The sequence below is a fragment of the Stegostoma tigrinum genome, chromosome 37 (genome assembly GCF_030684315.1).
Source record: "Stegostoma tigrinum isolate sSteTig4 chromosome 37, sSteTig4.hap1, whole genome shotgun sequence".
Lineage (NCBI taxonomy): Eukaryota > Metazoa > Chordata > Chondrichthyes > Orectolobiformes > Stegostomatidae > Stegostoma > Stegostoma tigrinum.
Window position 1 is genome coordinate 9,360,829 of NC_081390.1, and position 20,690 is coordinate 9,381,518.

Genomic DNA, 20,690 nt, shown 5'->3' on the forward strand with positions numbered 1-20,690 from the left:
ATTCCTTTATTAACATAAAATTATAGTTGAAAGACATGTACATAGTATCTGGAGAGCACACAGGCTAGCCTTATCATCAAGTCTCCCACAAGTTGTCCTCTGCCATCTATAAAATATCATTTTCTTAATGGATTCGGGCCAGGGTTCCAGATCAGCATTGAGCCTATTCTGAAGAAGTGCTGCTTCAGAAAGTCTCAGTAGCGATGCTTTCAAAATTGCTTTGTGCCATGATTATACTCTTGAGGTACTCACTTATTTCCATCTAATTAGCTTGTGGGCATTGGACAGGGATGTAAGTTTTTTGGACCAGAAAATTGGCCAACTTGTGGGAGATTAGGTATATTCAATAGGCAAACACTTTGAAAGTCAAGACCTTTCTTTGACTTGTACAAATCACGTGCCTAATGGATGAATGATTTCCCAATTGGGCCACAAAAACACGATTTGGTGCTTTTAAACTGGACCAATATTAATAAAGATCTATGCAAATCGATCCAGGAAGTATTTTGGGTGCTGACTAGGTTGTAAGTTCAGACAAAGCTGGATAAGGTGCTCCATAACTGGAGGACTGTGAGCAGTTTTGATCCCCTTACTGAAGAAAAGATACGATTCATTGGAGGCAGCTCACGGAAGGTTCATTGGGATGATCCCTGGTATGTAGGGATTGTCTTATGAGCAAAGGCTAAACAGATTGGGACTCTACTGGAGCTCAGAAGAATGAGAGATGATCTCATTGAAACATACAGGGTTCTAAAGGGGTTTGACAGATTAAATACTGAGATGATGTTTCCCCTTATGTGAGAGTCTAGGACCAGAATGCATCATCTCAGAATAATGAAACAACTATTTGGTTTACTCTTTGTTTATACAACAGCTACCGTCAATATTTCTGAATGAGCCAACAACAGATGAACTTTGGATGATAGGCAAGTATTTGCTGCAAGACTCACCTTTTAGGTAAGCAAGGCCAAAATAGAAATGTTCCACAAGGTTAGTATAGGCCACCACCATATCAAAGACATCACCGCCCTTAGAATTCACATCACACTTCACATCCAAACACTGTCCATTTGGTATAATGACACTGAGCTCTCGTTGGGATAAATGTACTTTTCCTTTCTTGCTCTGTAAAGACAGGAGTTAGTCCTCAATGAGGGTCTGATAGTAACCATGGTCACATCAAGACAGTGTATAGTGAATCATAGAATGGCATCAGGAATGCTTTCTAACTTAATCACAAAATGTCCCAAAAGCAGTGCAAGGTGCTGAATCTCTACCCAGTTTGCTGTTCATTCTAAACTTAGCAAATAGGAACAGTAGTAGACCATTCAGCCCTTCAAGCCTGATGTACTATTTAACACAATCATAACTCCATGCTCTATTGCTGTTTTCTCCCTATACCCTTTCATGCCTTCACTCTAAAAGTTTTATCTAACTTCTCCATGAAAACATTCAATGTTTTCGCCTCAACTACTTCCCATGACTGAGAATTCCACAGATTTATTGCTCTCTGGATAAAGAAATCTTTCCTCATCTCGATCCTAAATGGCCTATCCTATGTCCTTAACCTGTGACCCCTGGTTCTCGAGTCCCTCGTTATCAGGAACATACTTCCTGCGCTTCTGCCTGTCGGGTCTGGTTAGAATTTTATAGGTTTCTCGGAGACCTCTGCCCTCCCTCATTCTTCTCATCCTGAGTGAATATACTCCGAACTGATCCAATCTCTCATACATCAGTACTGGCATCACAGGAGTCAGTCTGGAAAACCTTTGTTGCAGTCTTTTCATCACTAGACCACCTTGCTTTCGATAAGGAGACCAAAACTATACACAGGTGTGGCCTTACCTACATCCTGTAGTGTTGCAGCAAGGCAAACTTCTTCCTGTACGCAAATCCTCTTGCAATGAAGATCAACATACCATTTGCTTTCTTCATAACTTGCTGCATCTGCATACTTACTTTCAGTGACTGCCGCACAGGGACACTCAAGTCTCGTTGCACCTCTTCCTTTCCCAATCTGCCACCATTCAGATAAAAAACTGCCTTGCAGTTTTTGTTAAATTCTTCTTTTAAAACTGTCAATAGGACGTGGGAATCGCTGGCAAGGCCAGTCGATCTTGCCTCTCCCTAATTGCCCTTGAACTCAATAACTTGCTGGGGCATTTTAGCATCAATTTAAGAATCAATCACATTGCCGTGGCTCTGGAGTCACATGTAGGCCAATGATGCAAATAAAAGTTAATGGTATCACAGAATTACAACTGCTTTTTGAAATTATCTTCACAATCATTTGAAATTCACCAATATTTTTCACCATTCCCATCATTTAACAGCTTTCCCCTTGACAGACCAGGCTAGAAAGTGTCACTGACTCTAATAGAATCCCTACTAACTTTTGTGGAGTCCAGTCAGCCCACTGACTCTACACAAACCCAATCCAAAGCCCATATTTACGACAGCTAATTCACCTAGCCAGCACATTGTAGGGAGGAAACAGCACCTGAAGGAAACCCACACAGACACGGGGAGAACATGCACACTCCACACAGGCGGTCACTCAAGACTGGAATCGAACCTATGTCCCTGGCACTGTGCGGCACCAACACTGAACCAACACCCAGTTGGCAGGCAAGAGCCTGGATGCACTCTCTGAGAAACAACACATTCAAAAAGAATAAAACCAGTGACACAGAGCAGAAAAAATACACTGAGTTTGACCTGGAGCCATTTTACCAAAGGAGGGCAGAAATGGCCCACCAGACAGCGACATGTCTCACATGCACTCAAAGAGTTATCTCCAAGGTAACGGGCCATTTACCTTGTAAAGTCAAGGAAGAGAGCACTGCAGTCAGTGCTGAGGCCTGTGTTGAGACTGGGATGTGATCAATGCGGCCTGCACGATTGTTTCCTCAAAAACAGTGTGTGGGATGCCATGTTTGGTTGTGGGACACCACTCTAACCACTAATGCTGCCATGCCACAGTCATTCAGGCTTGTTGGCAAACTCCTTGCATTAGCAGCCGGCAAATATTAAATGGTCAATTGAATTGAATTGAATTGAATTAGCTTTACTGTCACATGTATGCACATGGGTACAGTGAAAAGTTGACCTGGAGTTCATAGAATGTTTTCATATAATTTATTACAATTGTACTAGCTTTATTGTGACATGTACTCACACGAGTACAGTGAAAAGATGTCAAGTTGCCACCTATGACACCACCTCAGTACGGATTCTCAAGTACAAATATTTAACAAAAAAAAGAAAAATAAGGAAATAAAATGACTAGCACTACAGAAATTTGAAACTGCAAAATCATAGAAATAATTTGGAAAAATAAAGAACTAAGAAGTTCAGAATAACAGTGCTTCCGCCATAATATAACAATGTCACATATTAAACCAGATTTCTTACCGCAATGGAGCCGGGTAAATCTAAAGGCATTGCAGGGTCACCAGCTACTTTAACAAACTCTGGTCCAAAATATCGCTGTCAAAGAAAATAGAAAACACATCAGAAATTTACATATACAAAAACAAAGTTGCTGCAAAAGTTCAGCCAGTCTGGCAGCATCTGTGAAGGAGAAAACAGAGTTAACATTTTGGGTCCAGTGACCCTACCTCAGAACCAGGCCAGAAACGTTAACTCTGTTTTCTCTTTCACAGATGCTGCCAGACCTGCTGAGCTTCTCCAGCAACTTTGTTTTTGTTTCTGATTTACAGAATCTGCAGTTCTTTTGGTTTTTATTTGGTCTTAAATTTACTTATATTGTGAAGACTCCTTTTAGCCCTTTGTGCCTTTGCTAACTCTTTCAGAGAACAATCCAATTATTCCTTTATATCCAGCAGGTTTATCTGAAATCACACAAACCTTGCAGCACATTCCCTTTGTCAGATGCAGTGAGAGAGAAGAGCAAACAGACGCAGAGTTTGTAGACAGAGAGATCAAGCACGCAGAGACCATTAAATCATATTACTGGTGTGTGGAATGTCAGATGTTACGTCCCCGCAGTGGTAGACGGTGTGTAAAGTGTTTGTAAAGTCAATGTCAGTGCTATGTTGTCCTGGCAGTCAGGCAGAGCGATGGGAATGTACAAAAGGTGACACCTCAAGTCAGACAATGAATTGTAGGTGACAGGTCTTGTTCAGAATCTGTCTCAGAGTTTTAACCTGGAATCAGGCTGGTTATATTCCAGCTGTGGTGCCTCAAGGAATGGCCTTGCATTTTAATTTGGTGTGAGCCCTGATACAGTTGGACAGGATATTGTTGCTGCAATCGGAGCAACCCTCTAGTCTCAGCAGCGCCACCAGGAATGCTGGTCACTACAGAGGCTGCATCCAACTACACAACTGAACAATGGAATATTGTCCTTATGACGGGTGCAGCGGGTTTTGGAATGCTAGGGCCAGTCAGAGAGCCCAAGCGCAGTCTGTGGTGTGCGGCTAACGTGGTTGGCACTACAGAGTGGCCTGAACCTGTGGGGTAGCTTCCAGAGTTCATCATCCCCTATGTGCAGCTGGTAATTGATCTTTGGGCTGGAGGGTGATGGGCACTCAAGCAATTCCCACTCTGCCCTCCTGATTTTTGTTTTGGATACAGCACCTCCAAATTCTCTTCATAGGCTCCGCACAAATGCGGCCCAGTGAACTTGACATCACACCGTTTAGTTGGGAATTAATATTCCAACCATATGTGGCTTGCACCTTATACTGCAATGACATGTTCTCAGGGATATGGCAGCTCTGATGTTGAGTATAAACCGAAAAAACTGCGGACAGTGTAAATCGGGAACAAAAACAGAAGTAGCTGGAAAAGCTCAGCAGGTCTGGCAGCACATATGAGGAGAAATCAGTTAACATTTCAGGTCTGGTCAGCCTTCCTCAGAACCATTCTGAAGAAGGCTCATCAGACTTGAAATGTTAACTTTTGATATTTTTTCTTCACAGAAGCATCCAGAGTTGCTGAGCTTTTCCATCTACTTCTGCTTTTGTTCCTGATGTTGAGTATGTTCAGGACAGAGATGAATAGGTTTCTACAAACTGATGGCATCAAGGAATATGTGTACCGATCAGGGAAGAGATGTTGAAGTCAATGGTTAGCCATTATCATATTGCTGTTTGAAGGAGCTTGTGATGCACAAATTGGGCATTTTACTGCCCTTGCTACAGATGATCTAGAAGAACGAAGCAGCCTCCAGTTTTGTAGTCAATGGTGACATTGTGGCCAATAGACAAGGAGCACCCAAAAATAAGATTCAGTCAAATAGGGGGCCCATACTATATGGACGTCTCAGTGAGGATCTCTTTGCCACTTTTGACTGATAAGAGTCAACTTGCATCTCTGAAAGGGAAGAAAGATTATACCCAGAATGTCGGTGAGGGATGAGAGCACAGTGGTAATTACTGCTTACAACTACCATCCTGGTAGTTTCGGCGATGATGGCACTTATATGGAATATGATGATCAGTGAACTAAATGAAGCACATTTATTTTTGAAATTAAAATTTCTTTTACCCTTTGGTGTGGGAGTCATGCCTGTGAATTGCTCGTCTCAAGAAATAGCTAATCACTGAGAGAAATTAAAATGATCCTATCCTGCACGTCCTCAGATGGAAAGACAGGCTTGCATTTACAGACGTTTTTCATGTATAAAGTCACCCCAGTCTCAGAAACATGGAGTTGTTTCCTGCTGAGATGTCTGGTGGTTAGTTTAATCTGAGAGTCACATTTCAGAGCATAGTACAACCAATGAACTGTTGTGATGCAGAAAACACAGTGCCCAAATTGCACACAACAAGCTCTCACAAACAGCAATATAATAATGACCAAATAATCTGCAATTGTGATGTTGATTGAGGGTTAAATATCAGCTGGGAGAGCTCCATCGCTCTTCTTCAGCAATGTGACCTGATCTTCTTACATCTACCTGAGAAGGCAGACAAAACCCTCAGAGTGACACCTCACCTGCAACACAGCAGTGTGGCACTCCCTCAGTGAGATACTGGAATGTCAGATTTGATTTGTGGGCTCAACTCCTGGAATTGGACTTGAACCCAGACCTTTATGAGACAGAAGCAGGAATGTAACTAGAGATTAGGTGAAAATTTCCAGCTGTCCTGAGCACTTAGAGGCATAGAATTATACAGCATGGAAACAGACCCTTCGGTCCAACTCAGCCATGTTGTCCAGACTCCTAAATAAATCTAGTCCCATTTGCCAGCATTTGGCTCATATCCTTCTAAATCCTTCCTTTTCATATACTCATCCCGATACCTTTTAAATGTTGAATTGGACCAGCCTCCCCCACTTTCCCTGGCAACTCATTCCATACATGCACCACCCTCTGTTTGAAAAAGATGCCCTTTAAGACCCTTTTAAATCTTTTCCCTCTCACCTTAAACCAATGCCCTCTGGTTTTGGACTCCCCTACCCCAGGGAACAGACCATGACTGTTCACCGTATCCATGCCCCTCGTGATTTTATAAACCTCTATAAAATCACTCCTCATCCTCTAATGTCTCAAGGGGAAAAAAAACCCAGCCTATTCAGCCTCTCTCTACAGCTCAAAACCACCAACCCTGGTGACATCCTTGTGAATCTTTTCTGGACCCTTTCAAGTTTCCTACAGGATGCAGACCAGAATGCAGTATTCCAAAAATGCCCTAACCAATGTCCTGTGCAGCTGTAGCATGGCCTCCCAACTCCTACCCTCAATGCACTGACCAATAAAAGCAAATACACCAAACACCTTCTTCACTATCCTATCTATCTGTGACTCCACTTTCATGGAACTATGAACCTTCACCCCAAGGTCCCTTTGTTCCACAATGCTCCCCAGGACCTTATTCTTAATTGTATAAGTCCCGCCCAATTTGCTCTACCAAAACGTAGCACCTCACTTTTATTTAGATTAAGCTCCTTGTACTTATGCGACTCTTCACATTAACTGGTACGTAGTCTGTTTTGTTGCACTGCTGTCTGTAAAGGTTCAGCGAAGAGGCCATCAAATTAGATTTTGACAACTATGTGAAGAGGAAAGTTAAGTGCAACACGTTCTGTCCCTTACGTTACAGAGGCCAAGCGGAAAGCTCAATATGGTGTCTTACTTTTCCCTTCTGGTTCAACGAAAAGGTGACAGAAACAGCTCCTTGTGGAGAATTCTTTGCTTCGTCCAGAAGTTCGCCTTCCAGGCAGGATGCAGCACTCAGGGAATAGCCATGTTCACTCTCTGGATGGATTCCACTGGAGTCGATACTTAATGTACTTAAGGACCTTTTTAAAGAAGCATTGAGATAAAACAGCCAGACATTCCCATTTCATTCAACAACATCATCAACTTCTGTTTATATAATGCCTTTATCATAGGCTTCGCAAGTAAGGGGTAACAGACCTCAGCTAACACTGTGACACTTGAAAATATACCGACTTTTTAAAAATAATTGTTTCAATGGATGTGTGCATCACTGGCTAGGCCATTTTTACTTTGCCAACCTTTATTTGTTGTCGAGGAGATGTTTATGAGCTGCCTTCTTGAATCGTTGTGGTTCTTGGGTGGTAGAGACAGTGCGGTTAGGGAAGGAGTTCCAGGGATTTGACCCAGAGACCGTAAAAGTAGGGTGATGCAATTCCAAAATGGTGTATAACTCGCAGGGGAACGTTCTGATGGTGCTCCTGTGCATCTGCTCTCCCTTATCCTTCCAGGTGATAGAGGTCATGGGGTTAGAAGGTGCTGTCAAACTGCATTTTGCAGGTGGTGGAGTTTGCTTAATTCTCCCGGCATCTGCGCGAGTTTGTTTTGGTTTGTTCCCGCATTCCAAAGATGTGCAGTCTAGGTGGATTGGCCATGCTGAATTGGCTTAGTATAGAGGCCTATGCAGGCTAGGTGGGTTAGCCATGGGAAATGCAGGGCTATGGAGAAAGGGTAGGCAATGGGTCTGGGTGGGACGCTCTCTGAAGGGTCGGTGTGGACTCAACAGGTTGAATGGACTGCTTCCACACTGTAGGGAATCTATTATTCCACACACTGCCGTTACTGTACATGGAAGGTGGAGGGAGTGAAGGCTCAAGTTAGTGGATTTGGTGCCAGTCAAGTGGGCTGCCCTTTTCTGGATGGTTTCAAGCTTCCTGAATGTCGTGGGACCTGTACTATCACTTGCCTGAAATGATATGCTTTGGGGAGCCAGGAGGTGAGTTACTAACTACAGCATTCCTAGCCTTTAACCTGCTCTTGAAGCCTGTATCCATTTGGCTGGTCCAGTTCAGTTTGTGCTGTGTTAACCCTGAAACTAGGAATGGTGATAGTTCTCCTCAAGGGGAGATAATAGATTTTTTCTTGTGGGAGATGATCATTGCCTGGCACCTTTGTGGCATAAATGCTACTTATAATAAAAATTATTGCAACTGTTTAGTCAGATATGAGAATTGGCATTCAGAGGCAACACACTTAAAATCTCTTTTTCTTATTCATTTGTTCATGGGATGAGGGCATCACTACCATTTATTGCCCATCCCTAATTGCCCAGAGGGCAGTTAAGAGTCAACCACATTGCTGTGGGTCTGAAGTCACATCTAGATCAGACCAGGTAAGGATGGCTTCCCCTCCCCCAATGCATCCCAAAACCAGCCCAGTTCACCCCCGCCTCCCTAGCCTGCTCTTCTTCTCACCTATTCCCTCCTCAAGCCGCACCCCCATTTCCTTCTGACCAACCTCATCCCGCCCCCTTGACCTGACCGTCCTCCCCGGACTAACCTATCCCCTCCCTACCTCCCCACCTACACTCATCTTTACTGGCTCCATCCTCTTTAACTTGTCGGTCTCCTCTCCACCTATCTTCTCCTCTATCCATCTTTGATCCACCTCCCCCTCTCTCCCTATTTATTTCAGATCCTCCTTCCCCTCCCCCTTTTCTGATGAAGGGTCTAGGGCTGAAACGTCAGGTTTTGTGCTCCTAAGATGCTGCTTGGCCTGTTGTGTTCATCCAGCTCCACTCTTTGTTATCTAGTAAGGATGGCAGTTTCCTTCCCTCAAGGACATTAATGAACCAAATGGGTCTTCCCAGAAATGGATTTGCAGTCATCATTAGCTGATGATTAGATAATCATCTAATAATAGGATTGAAAAATCCCACTGTATTGTTCGAAGGAAGAGTTGGAGACTTTTGACCTTAATTCTAATCAATATTTATCCTTCACTCAACACACTGAAGATAGATTATTTGACTGTTACTGCATTACCTTGTGTGAGTGCTTGCTGTGCACAGATGGGTTGTCCAATTTCCAATAATAACAATATTTCAAAAGTGCATTTCATTGGTTTGAAATTGCTAAAATTAGGCTCTTAATTCCAGATTTCTTTTTCTTTGAATGCCAATTCCACTGTCTGCCATGGCAGTCCCCAAAACATTACCTGGGTGTCTGGATTAATCATCCAGCGATAAGACTACTCTTCCGCATCTTTGGCAAAAGCACCAGAGAGGGGACAAGCAGAAAGTTTTTCACAGAGCAAGTCAAGGTTCGCAAAGTATAGCCAGAAAGTCTGATTAAGCACATTTAATGATAACTTTTAAAACGTAATTCAGGACAGACTTGTAAGAAGAAGAGAGAAAAATAAACAGGAGTGTGGAGAAAATCCAGGGGACTCAGACTAATGAGGTAGCTCCTTCAAGAAGCTAGCATGGGCGAGACAGGTAGACAGGTGTAATAGCCTTCCTCCTATGTTGCATGATTATCTGAGTTGAAAATTCATCCCATTATTTTGATATTTTCTTTGTTACGGGCCACTTGTCACAGAAATGCTTGAGACGCCTTCAAACAAGACACAGCAATGGCTGGTTCTGACAGACCTCTCCCCTTGTCTATATTTTCTGCTTCTGTTCAAAGTACAGTCATGCAGTCAGATTCTGGGTTTTCAATTATTATCCTGACTGCAACCTCACACAGAGAGACTTTTTAAAAAATTTATACACGAGGGAGCTCTTCAGCTCAGCCACAGAAAAGGTATTTTCATAATTTTTCAAAAAAATGCAACTTGCCTTGTGCTTTCACATTTGTAGCACAATGAGTTAAATCACATGCAATATTATAATAACTCAGAGGTCAGCAATTCATACCATTTTCCAAGCAAATCCCTAGTTCCTTAGGAACTGGAGTGTTCCTTTACGTGTCTAAAATCTAGATAATTTGACGAGTTGGAAGCTTCTCAACCTCTCTACAATTTGAACATTTGAACAAAGCCGATACAACAATGTGTGAAAAGATGCAGTGAAATCAGATTGTACACTGGCTTCACTATATATCCACTGATACTGACAGACTTGCTGAGTTCTTCCAGCACTTTCAGCTTTTATGACACATGGTAGTTTGCTTTTCTGTTATTAATTATGCACATTAATTTTAAAAAAGGCTGCACCTTGTCATGGGTGCCCTTGAAACATTGTTAGCTTTTGGTGCAGTGGTATATAATACATAAAAGCTAGAAACAATGATAAGCCAGCGCTTTATACTTAGTTAAGGCCATCATTTAATTCAAGCTAACAGGGTTGCATTTACTTTTAATTCATAAATTGACTGCCTTCCAAGCCTTTCCAGTGGTAGATTATTAGCTGTATTTTCTCAATAAAAACTGAGTTACTGAACAACATTTGTGAAATTCTATAGCATTTTAAAGCCACTGAAATACTATATTGAAATATTGTCGTTGTTGGAAACTGCACAGCTCATCTATGCACTGTAAGTTCTCACAAAAGCAATCCAAATAATGTACCTTCAGTGCGTTGAGTGAAGGATAAATATTGGTTAGAATGTTTAATTTATTCTTTTAAATAATGTAAAGGGATTTTTCAACATGCACCTGAGAGGTAGAAGAAGCTTCAGTTTGATGCCTCGTCTGACAAATGCACCTCTGACAGAGCCTAGCCCAAACCCTATTGCAGGCCACCCTCACCATTGTTTTGGGAGTGTCAACCTAGATTAAGTGCTCAATCTTTGGGGCATGGCATGAACCCACACCCTTCTGAGCAAGCACTGCCATCTGATCCACAGCTATTATCCAGATAAAATTACAGAGATGTACTTGATGCATTAATATTAAATCTCCTAATTAGGTTTGGAGATACGCGCTTTGAAATTGATCAGCTCATGCAAATTTGGAATTAGATGTGGGTTGTTATTAACCAATGGAAGAAGTTACCCCTGTTGTGTGTGGCCCAACACCATACCCAACCTTATGCTTTCTTCTATACAATCATAAAAGTGCTTTTATTTTTCAATGAAGTCTTCTGAAATGGTTGGTTCACAAGGAACAGTAGCATTTCTAAGCTTTTCATGTTTGTTAGAGTCATAGAGGTCTCCAGCAGTGAAAAAAGACCCTTCAACTGATCAAGCCTGTGCAGGTTAAAAACAATCTAAATGTTCTAATCCCACTTTCCAATCCTTAACCCATGGCCTTGTCATCCAATGTGTGCATCGAAATATTTCTTAAATGTTATGAGGATTTCTCTGTCTCTACTCCCATCATCCTCTGAGTGAAAAATGCCCCTCTAAACATTCTGCCCCTTATTTTGAATTATTTTGGTGGTGGGGGGTGGGGAGTCACGTCGTAGATTAACATGAATTGCAGCTGTCTAGAAACCATGGCTTCAGTTGCCTATGCACTCAACAGAATATACAATTTTTACCAGGGAAGTTCTAACATTGATTCATAATGGTTGAGGACCCCATTAGGTTATTCAGTATCAAAAGGGCGGAATTACCCCACAACTGTAAGGATAAAGAGTAACTGTGATATTTCTAATTATAGTCACGGATCAATCCAATAATTGCACCTTATTGTACAACGATTTAATTTTCACACATGATGTCTGTGGTAATATAATTCAACAGGGACATAGCAATTGTTAATAATCATTAACTTAATGTAATAGTGCAGATCATAAATAATCAGAGTAAAGCCTAAGTGGTTTGGAAATGTCTCTCAGATTGTACAAATGAATTAGTATCAGAACTTCACTGCTAGAGGTTTATATTTAACATTGTATCTCCTGTGGCTTGTTTGCACTGAATATGGAACTGGGCTGAATTCTCAATGCTCGCGTGATGCTAATTTGTACCATGGGTTAGAATCGTACATTCGTAACAGAGAAAGAGGCCATTCATTCCATTTCCCAGCATGAGGCAATATTGGTGCTCCCTAAACCCAAGACATTTTAGACATCATTGACGTATCTTGCGTATAATTTTGGTCATTCGAAGCAGTCCATGTCCATGTGCACCAAAATCAGGAAATTATCCAGGCTTGCGTTGAAAAGTTGCAAATAACATTCATGCCATACAAGTGGCAGGTAATAGCCACCTCGAACAAGTGAGAATCCAACTTTTTTTTAAAATTCGTCCACAGGTTGTGGGCATCACTGACTAAGCCAGCAGTTACAGCCCATCTCTATTTGCCCAGAGGGCAGTTAAGAGGCAACCATATTGTTGTGGGTCTGAAGTCATATGTAGGCCAGACCAGGTAAGGATGGCAAATTTCTTTCCCTAGAGGCCATTAGTGAACCAGATGGGTTTTTATGACAATTAACACTGGTTTTAATTGTGTCTCCAATACCTTCAAAGGCCTTTAACTAAAATCCTATAAAGTAGCATCTGCATGTATTCCACGAAATGTGAAATAAATCACATTTTTGACAACCCTTCAAAACTTAAGTCCAAGGAATATTAAATACAAAATGTCTTTGTAGCAAAAGCAGCCCACTTGTTTGGCACCCCATCCACCACCTCCATCACTGAATACATAGTGGCAGCACTGTGTACCATCCAAAAGATGTACTCAGCAACTCACAAAGACCTATTCAACAGGATCTTCCAAACTCATGACTTCTACCGTCTAGAAGGAGAAGGGCAGCAGGCACATGGGGAAACCATCATTAATTGATGGATTGATTGACTGATTGATTGATCTATTGTCACAGGTATCGAAATACGGTGAAAAGTTTTTTTTGTGAGTGGTATAGGCAGATCATAGCAAGCAAAGGATGTACAGATCAAAAAGGCATAGAGGCATACAGGTTACATTGCAGGCTACATTACTTGAGGATAGAGCCCATTCAACACTCTGATAACAACCAGGAAGAAACTGTTCCTTAACCTGCTAGTGCGTGTGTTCAGGCTTTTGTATATTCTGCCTAACAGAAGAGGTTGGAGGAGGTCATTACCGGGATGTAATGGGTCTTCGATGACATTGGCCATCTTTCTGCGGCAGCGAGCTGTGCAAATAGAGTCCATGGATGGAAGGTTGGCTTCCATGCTGATCTACCCACTTCTGTAGTTTCTTACAGTCCTGGGCACAGCAGTTGCCAAACCAGGCAGTTATGTAACCGGACGGTAAGGCCCCCTCCAGGCCACTCAGTATCTTAACTCAGAGCTGTATTGTCATTCCTTCAGTGTCAATGGGTCAAAACCCTGAAACTCTTTTCCAGTAACTCTGTGGGTAGCCCAATAATCCATGAATCAGGGTCATTCAAGAAGGCGGCTTACCATCACCTTCTTGAGAGCAATTAGAATGGGTAATAAGGACTGTCCTAGCCAGCGAGAGCCTCCTTCCATGAGAGAATAAGAGGTCTGGAATAGGCATATTAATTTTGCCTGATACAGTGTAAAGAACATAATACATTGGAACTCAAGATACAAATTACTAAGCTGGAGACGGTTTGGAAGAGATTTACCAGGATATTGCCAACTATGGAAGATTTGAGTTATAAGGAAAGGCTGGATAGGCTGGGACTTTTTTTAACTGGAACATAGGAAGTTGAGCAGTGACCTGAAAGAAGTTTATAAAATATTGAGAGGGATAGATGGAGTTGATGATAGTTGTCTTTTCCCGAAGAAGGGGAAAATCAAGAATGGGGACACGTTTTTAAGGTGAGAGGAGAGGGATTTAAAAAAGACTGAAGAGGCAAATTTTGTACCCAGTGAGTGGTTTGCGTGTGGAATGAACTTCCTGAGAAAGTGGTGGATGTGGGCACAATTACAATGTTTAAAAGACATTTGGATGGGTATATGAATAGAAAAGGTTTAGAGGGATATGGGCCAGGAGCAGGCAAGCGAGACTTGTTTAGTTTGGGACTGTGGTCAGTAAGGACTGGCGAGACTGAAGGGTCTGTTTCCATGCTGTGTGACTCTATGACGAATTCATGTTATAGCAATTAACAGTATACAAAAATTAAGAAATTGTCAATGAAACAACCATTCTGCTTGGTCAAAATCTGCTATCTACTCTGTTTTAATGCACTGATCACAATTTGAAAACTAAATCCAACTATCCAAAGGACCTTGGTTTTCTCACCGAAATAAATTGCGATGATTTATTGGAATGAAACAGCTGATTGGTATTTTCTGAATTAAAAATGACTCCATCTTTGTATTCATTGCTGCTCAGTTCCTTAGAACATCTTTAAACCCAAGACTTGTGTCAATGTAATTTCTAAAAATTATCCTGCGGTAAATTAAACCCTTCCTGTTACAGTTTATTCATTTGTATTTCAAAAGGTAATTGCTAATTCTACAGATCATTGTCACTGTGCCTTTATCGAAGGATATCATCTGTTTGGGAAAAACTTACCACACACATATTCTCTCATTCGTCACATTTCTAATCAGTTATTCGCCCATGCACGCACATAGATTGAAGCATTTCTTTTCTCATTCTATCACAAATTTCCATTACCCTTTTGTTTTCCCCTAAACTGTGTTGTTCATTGATCCTCTGAGCTTTTCTATGTTTTCCAGTCATTGTCAGAAGCAATCTAACGCAAACTTCATTGTCATATTGAAATTATCGCTCCTCACACTCCCTTGTTCTGTAGCTTAATCCTGGATGTGACCTCCAAATCACCTCTTAGCTACCCTCATTCCAGAAGATCATCATCACATCAGAGTTACCTTCCTGATAAGAACATTATTGCCTCTCGGTCAAATAGAATTACCTCCCTAGAATTGTTACGTAATTGCAACTATCAACAAAACCACAGCAATTGTTTGGACACAACCTTGACATAATTTCCTCAAGTTAATGTGTCCTAGGCCATAAACGTGGAACAAGCTAAATCAGAGATTACTGGAGAAACTCAGCAGGTTTGACTGTGGAGAGAAAACAAAGTTATCGTGACCCTGCTTCAGAACCAGCCTCGAAACATCAACTGCTTTCATAGAGCTATTCATTGAATCCCGACAGTGTGGCCGCAGGCCATTCGGCCCATTGACTCAACACCGACCCTCCAAAGAGCATTCCACCCAGACCCACCAACACTCCCATCCTATCACCGTAATCCCACATTTCCCATGGCTAACCCACCTAGCCTGCACATCCCTGAACACAATGGGACAATTTAGCATGGCCAATCCACTTAACCTGCCAATCTTTGGACTGTGGGAGGAAACCAGAGCACCCGGAGGAAACCCATGCAGACACAGGATACACGTGCAAACTCCACACAGTCAAGCAAGGGTGGAAACGAACCCGGGTCTCTAGTGTTGTAAGGCAGCAGTGCTAACCAGCTTCTCTCTACAGAAGCTGCTAGGCCAGCTGAATCTCTCCAGTAATTTCTGTTTTCGCTTGTTCCAGATCTCCAGCATCAGCAGTTCTTTGCTTCATGATGATAAATGTAGTCTTGCTAACATCCTGAGAACACAACTCGTAAGAAGTGCAATCTTTTCTGAAATCTAAATGTTTCTCAAATCCAAGCTTGGTGTCGCTTAAGAACGAATACTGGAATGATGACATCTCCTTTCTTAAGATGTCAGTCTGGCTGGAATTGTCCACGTTGAATGTCTATCACATAGACTTTCTCATTTACAAACACATGACTTTAACCACTTAGAGACAGACAGCCAGTACTGCTTACTATCAAAGACTCATTTGTCATCTGATTAGCAAAGTGAACTTGAAAAGTTTGCTGTGAACTGAAAGCTTTCTGTAAACATCAAATTCACTGTGTATTGAAAAGGTGGCCTTGGGCACACTCTGTATATTTTTCTTTTCTCCTACCCTGTCAAGACACACTTGAGGCAGATGAACCACCATCTTTTGTCTGTTTCCATTGTCAGATTATGCTAGCAAAGTGTACCTGCCACAGGATGTCACCTTGCCAGCAAAGAATGCAGCATGAGTGGGCACCACTCTGCATCAAACATGGCTGAGGAAGAGACTCTTCCCCCTCTTAGTCTCCCCTCATTGGTATAATGGAATACAGGTTGACCATTGACAAACCGTCCAAGGCTACCGAACTCTGGATTGAGACCTGACCCTCCAATGTCAGACAGGGATGCCAAGTTTCCTAAACAGCTTTGTGGGTCAACCCACAGCTTGAGGACTACAGCAGTTCAAGAAGGCAGTGCACCACCACCTTCTCAAAGGCAACCAGGGATGGGCAAGAAATGCTGGCCACCCAGCGATGTCCACATCCCACAAATGAATACAAAAATGCATTATGCCACATGGCCTCCTCTGCACAGCATATTATACCACCACCAAACGCTAATACTGAATCATTGTTCATGTCTGTATGATAATAAAGCTCTTTAAGCTATATTGAATGTTCTATGCTGACCACATCGTACTACTGATCACATGGTTACTAAAGCCAATTATATCAAACCAATTTTAAAGTGGTCAGCTATTTCCTCTGTGTACATCCACTCACTTCAATAGCTAGTATTAATCTCCACCTTTTCTGTTGCTGCCCTAACTCTGCATGCAGTCTCCACATTGCATTCTTCTTGTTTGGCTGCTTCTGTATCCTGACCATGACAGATTCAAATCCAATCTTAGGAATGGCTTGCACCATTCCCTTTGACCAGTCTTCCTCAGTAGAATCACAGAAATGCTCCAGCGCAGAAGGACACTATCCAACCCATCATGTCTGCACTCGTTCTCTTACTTAGTGCCAACATCTTTCCTTTTCCCCATACCCCCACACATAATTTCTATTGAAGCAACCATCCAATAACCTCTTGATTACTTCAATTCAACCTGTCTCCACCGCATTTCCAGGCAGTGTATTCCATCCCCCAACTTCTCAGCTACTGAAAAAGATATTTCTCAGATCACCCTTGCTCCATTTGCACACCATTTTAAATTTGCGACCTCTCATTCTGTCTTAGAACATAAACCATTACAGCACAGGAATCGGCCTTTCAGCCCACAACATTGCGCTGAACATGATGCCAAATTAAACTAATCTCTTCTGCCTGCACTAGGTCCATATCACTTCCATTTCTTGCAAATTCATGTGCTTATCTATAGGTTCCTTAAACGCTCTGTTCAGATCTGCCGCCACCACAAGTCCTGGCAGTACGTTCCAGACTCCTATCACTGTCTGTGTAAATAATCTCCTTTGAACTTTCCCCCTCTTGCCTTAAATGCATGCTCCCTGGTATGAGACATTACAACTCTGGGGAAAAGCTTCTGACCATCTACATTATCTATGCCTCTTCTAATTTTATAGATTTCTATCAGGACTTCCTTCAGCCTCCACCACTCCAGAGAAAGCAAGTTGAGTTTTTCCAGCCTCTCCTCATAGCTCATACCCTCTAATTCAGGCAGCATCCTGCGCCCTCTTCTGAACTCTCTCCAAAGCCTCCACATCCTTCATGAATGCAATGTGGTCTCACCAAAGTTTTACAAAGCTACAACATGACATCTTGACTCTTGCACTCAATTCCCAAACCAATAAAGGCAAGCATGCCGTACGCCTTCTTTACCACCCTATCTACTTGTGAGTTCAATTTTCTTTTACAATTTCTCACAATCAATTCTTCCCAGCCCACTCATGATTTCAAAACCCTCTATCAGGCATACAAAGTGTTTTTGCAGCACTCCTTTTCACAAAGACCAGCTTTCTTATCTCCAACCTGGACTGATTTACACACTCCTTCCATAATGTTCTACTCTACAAATCCCCCCTCCCTATCAGTATTGTGGGTCTTTCCACAGCACATGGACTGCAGCAGTTCAAGAAGGCAACTCACCACTACTTTCTCAAGGGTGGCTAGGGAGACTCTGGCACAACCAGCGATGCCCATATCCCATGAGTGAAAAAGAAACACCTGCGTTAGACAGACCTGTTTTTAAACAGCTTTTGCATCATCACCTCATCCCCATTCCATGTCTGGTCCCCAGTATTGGTTGGTTTTATTCAAAGTTTTGGACTGGACCTAATGCAAATTATTCAAGGCCTTTACTTATGCAAAGGGTCCAACCAGGCCTCCAGCTATTAAGTAAGGCTGCATCCCTTGTAATAATCTCTTTTATAGGTATTGTTAAACTGAAGTAGAAGAACCTGGAACACGTTCCTTATCCAGTTCAGCACAAAAGGAGAGGTTCAGGGGAAATTAAATGTCATATTTAATATTTTCTGTGTCTGATTAGCTGAGACTGTTTACGATTGATTGTCACTGTGTTTGGTTAAGGCTGGGCATGAGAATAGAAAACAAAGCTATCGAACTAAAGCGTGGAGTAAACATGTTAAAACACAGTGAATCCAATCCATTGCACACACAGAAACTAATGTCTGGATGATACAGATCCACAATGTAAAAATAGAACTGCAAGCAAAGAAATTGACTGGGAGTTAAAGGGTTTGAAGAGCTATTGTGTAGCCTGAATTAAAATGAGGTATGTTGATTAAGGACAACAGTTTTTTAAAAGAGATGTGACACCATCATAGTAGCACTGTTGTAACATAATGAGCTCAGGCAGACTTGAATATTACTCCTCCTTCCATTGTTTTCTACCCCATTTATCAAGCCATGTCTGGAACAGCCCTAGCTCATATAGACACAGGCTTCAGTCTAAACCCTCTGGCCTTCCATATGTAATTTGTATAGGGGTTTGGTGAGGCCATTCTTGGAGTACAGTCTACAGTATTGGTCTCTTTACCCAAGGAAACCTATACTTTGCTTAAAATGCCCTCACAGTTCACAAGGCTGATTGCAGGGACAAGGGGATGATCCTACGAGGAGGCATTGAGTAAATTAGACCAATATTCCCTTGAGTTCAGAAAAATTAAAGGTGGCCACATTGTAAGAAATAAAATATTAAAGGTGCTTGACAGATAGATCTATAAAGATGCTCCCCTGGCTTTAGCGTCTAGGACACTGGGTCACAGGCTCTGAATAGGGTGTTGGTCATTTGGGATTAAAATAAGGAGAAATTTCTTAACTTAAAGGACTAAGAACTTCTTGAAATTTCTTGAGCAGATGACTATAAATACTCAATTGTTAGTTAAATTCAATGAAGACTGGTGGAATTATGGGCATTAAGAGAACAGGGGATTTGGAGATTGTTTAGAAAGATGTGTTTGACTTGAAGATGAGCCGATCAAAGGTGAAACAGGGTCAAGGGGCCAAAAGGCTTACTCCTGCTCGCATTTCTGATGTTCAAAACTAACTCCCTGCACTTATCTTTACATACAATCAATCCTTCATATTTCCATTCACAAATCAATATATGCGCATACTTTTAACAACATAATTGCAATTTTTCCATTTTTCGAACCACTTCTAATAATTGATCCATGTTATGTATGTTCGGATATCAGATCATTGTGTTTGAAGCCTTTGTTTGGGTTTCTTGAGTTTCTCAACGCTAGTTCACTGTTCAGTGCTGCTGGAGGTTTGGCTAATCTGCAACCCAATGCTGGATTTAATTCTGAAATTGTTGGAAAAGCTCAGCAGGTTTGACAGCATCTCTGGAGACAAATCAAAGTTAATGTTTCGGGTCTCTCCTGTGTGAAGGGTTGGTTGTAATCCTGATGACTGTGAATGGTCAGTAATGTGTAAGGAGCTGGTTTGTATCCAGTGATGTGTGGAAATGCATTAATGTATAAGGAGACAGTATGAACTGCCAATGCTGGAGTCAGAGATAACACAATGTGCAGCTGGAGGAACACAGCTGGCCTGGCAGCATTGGAGGGGCAAGGAAATTGATGTTTCAGGTCGGAACCTTCTTCAGAAAAAGCTCCTTCCGAAGAAGGATCCTGGCCCGAAACGTCAGCTTTCCTGCTCCTCTGATGCTGCCTGACCTGCTGTGTTCCTACAGCTGCACACTGTGTTATCTCTCATCAATGTAAGAGGAGCTGGTTATTAACTTGTGGACATTGACCTTTGAAGGGTCCCTCACCCTGAAACATTAACTCTGACTTCTCTCCAGAGATGCTGCCAGATCCACTGAACTTTTCCAGCAATTTCTGTCTTTGTTCCTGACTTACAGCATCCACAGTTTTTTTTGGCTTTTACTGGAATTAATTCTTCCTATTACATCATTTTGTATAAATAGTGGCTGACCACTATCTTCTGAAGAACAGTTAGGGATGGACAATAAATGCTGGCACTCTTCTGCAAACACATTTTTGAAGAAGTGTGCAGTTTAATATATGCCGATATGATTCCATAGACACGCATAATTATTACATACATTTCTGAAATTTTTGTTGCACATTTTCTAACATTTCAATGCTACATACATCTTATACATCACATTTTTATACTTCATAAATATGTTGCGCTGTGTCTGCTTGTTATCTAAATAGCAGAAGGGACAACCACCTCCTCAGGGCCACAAGTGATAGACACTAAATGCCAGCCTCACCAGTGATACATTCTGAGAATGCAGTTTTGTACAGATCAATGAGGAGGCT

At 41.9% G+C, this 20,690-nt stretch overlaps 1 protein-coding gene across 2 annotated transcripts in view; it reads right to left on the reverse strand.

Annotated features, from left to right (window-relative positions):
- The window catches only part of ptpn20 (protein tyrosine phosphatase non-receptor type 20), a 389,207-nt gene that overhangs the window by 220,728 nt on the left and 147,789 nt on the right, over positions 1–20,690 (reverse strand). For both annotated transcript variants that reach the window (XM_048563379.2, XM_059640399.1), the window contains exons 9-11: positions 7,107–7,272; positions 3,415–3,489; positions 951–1,125 (exon numbers count right to left, since the gene is read on the reverse strand). In XM_048563379.2, coding sequence (XP_048419336.2) covers positions 951–1,125; positions 3,415–3,489; positions 7,107–7,272 — 416 coding nt within the window. The remainder of the gene's footprint in view (positions 1–950; positions 1,126–3,414; positions 3,490–7,106; positions 7,273–20,690) is intronic.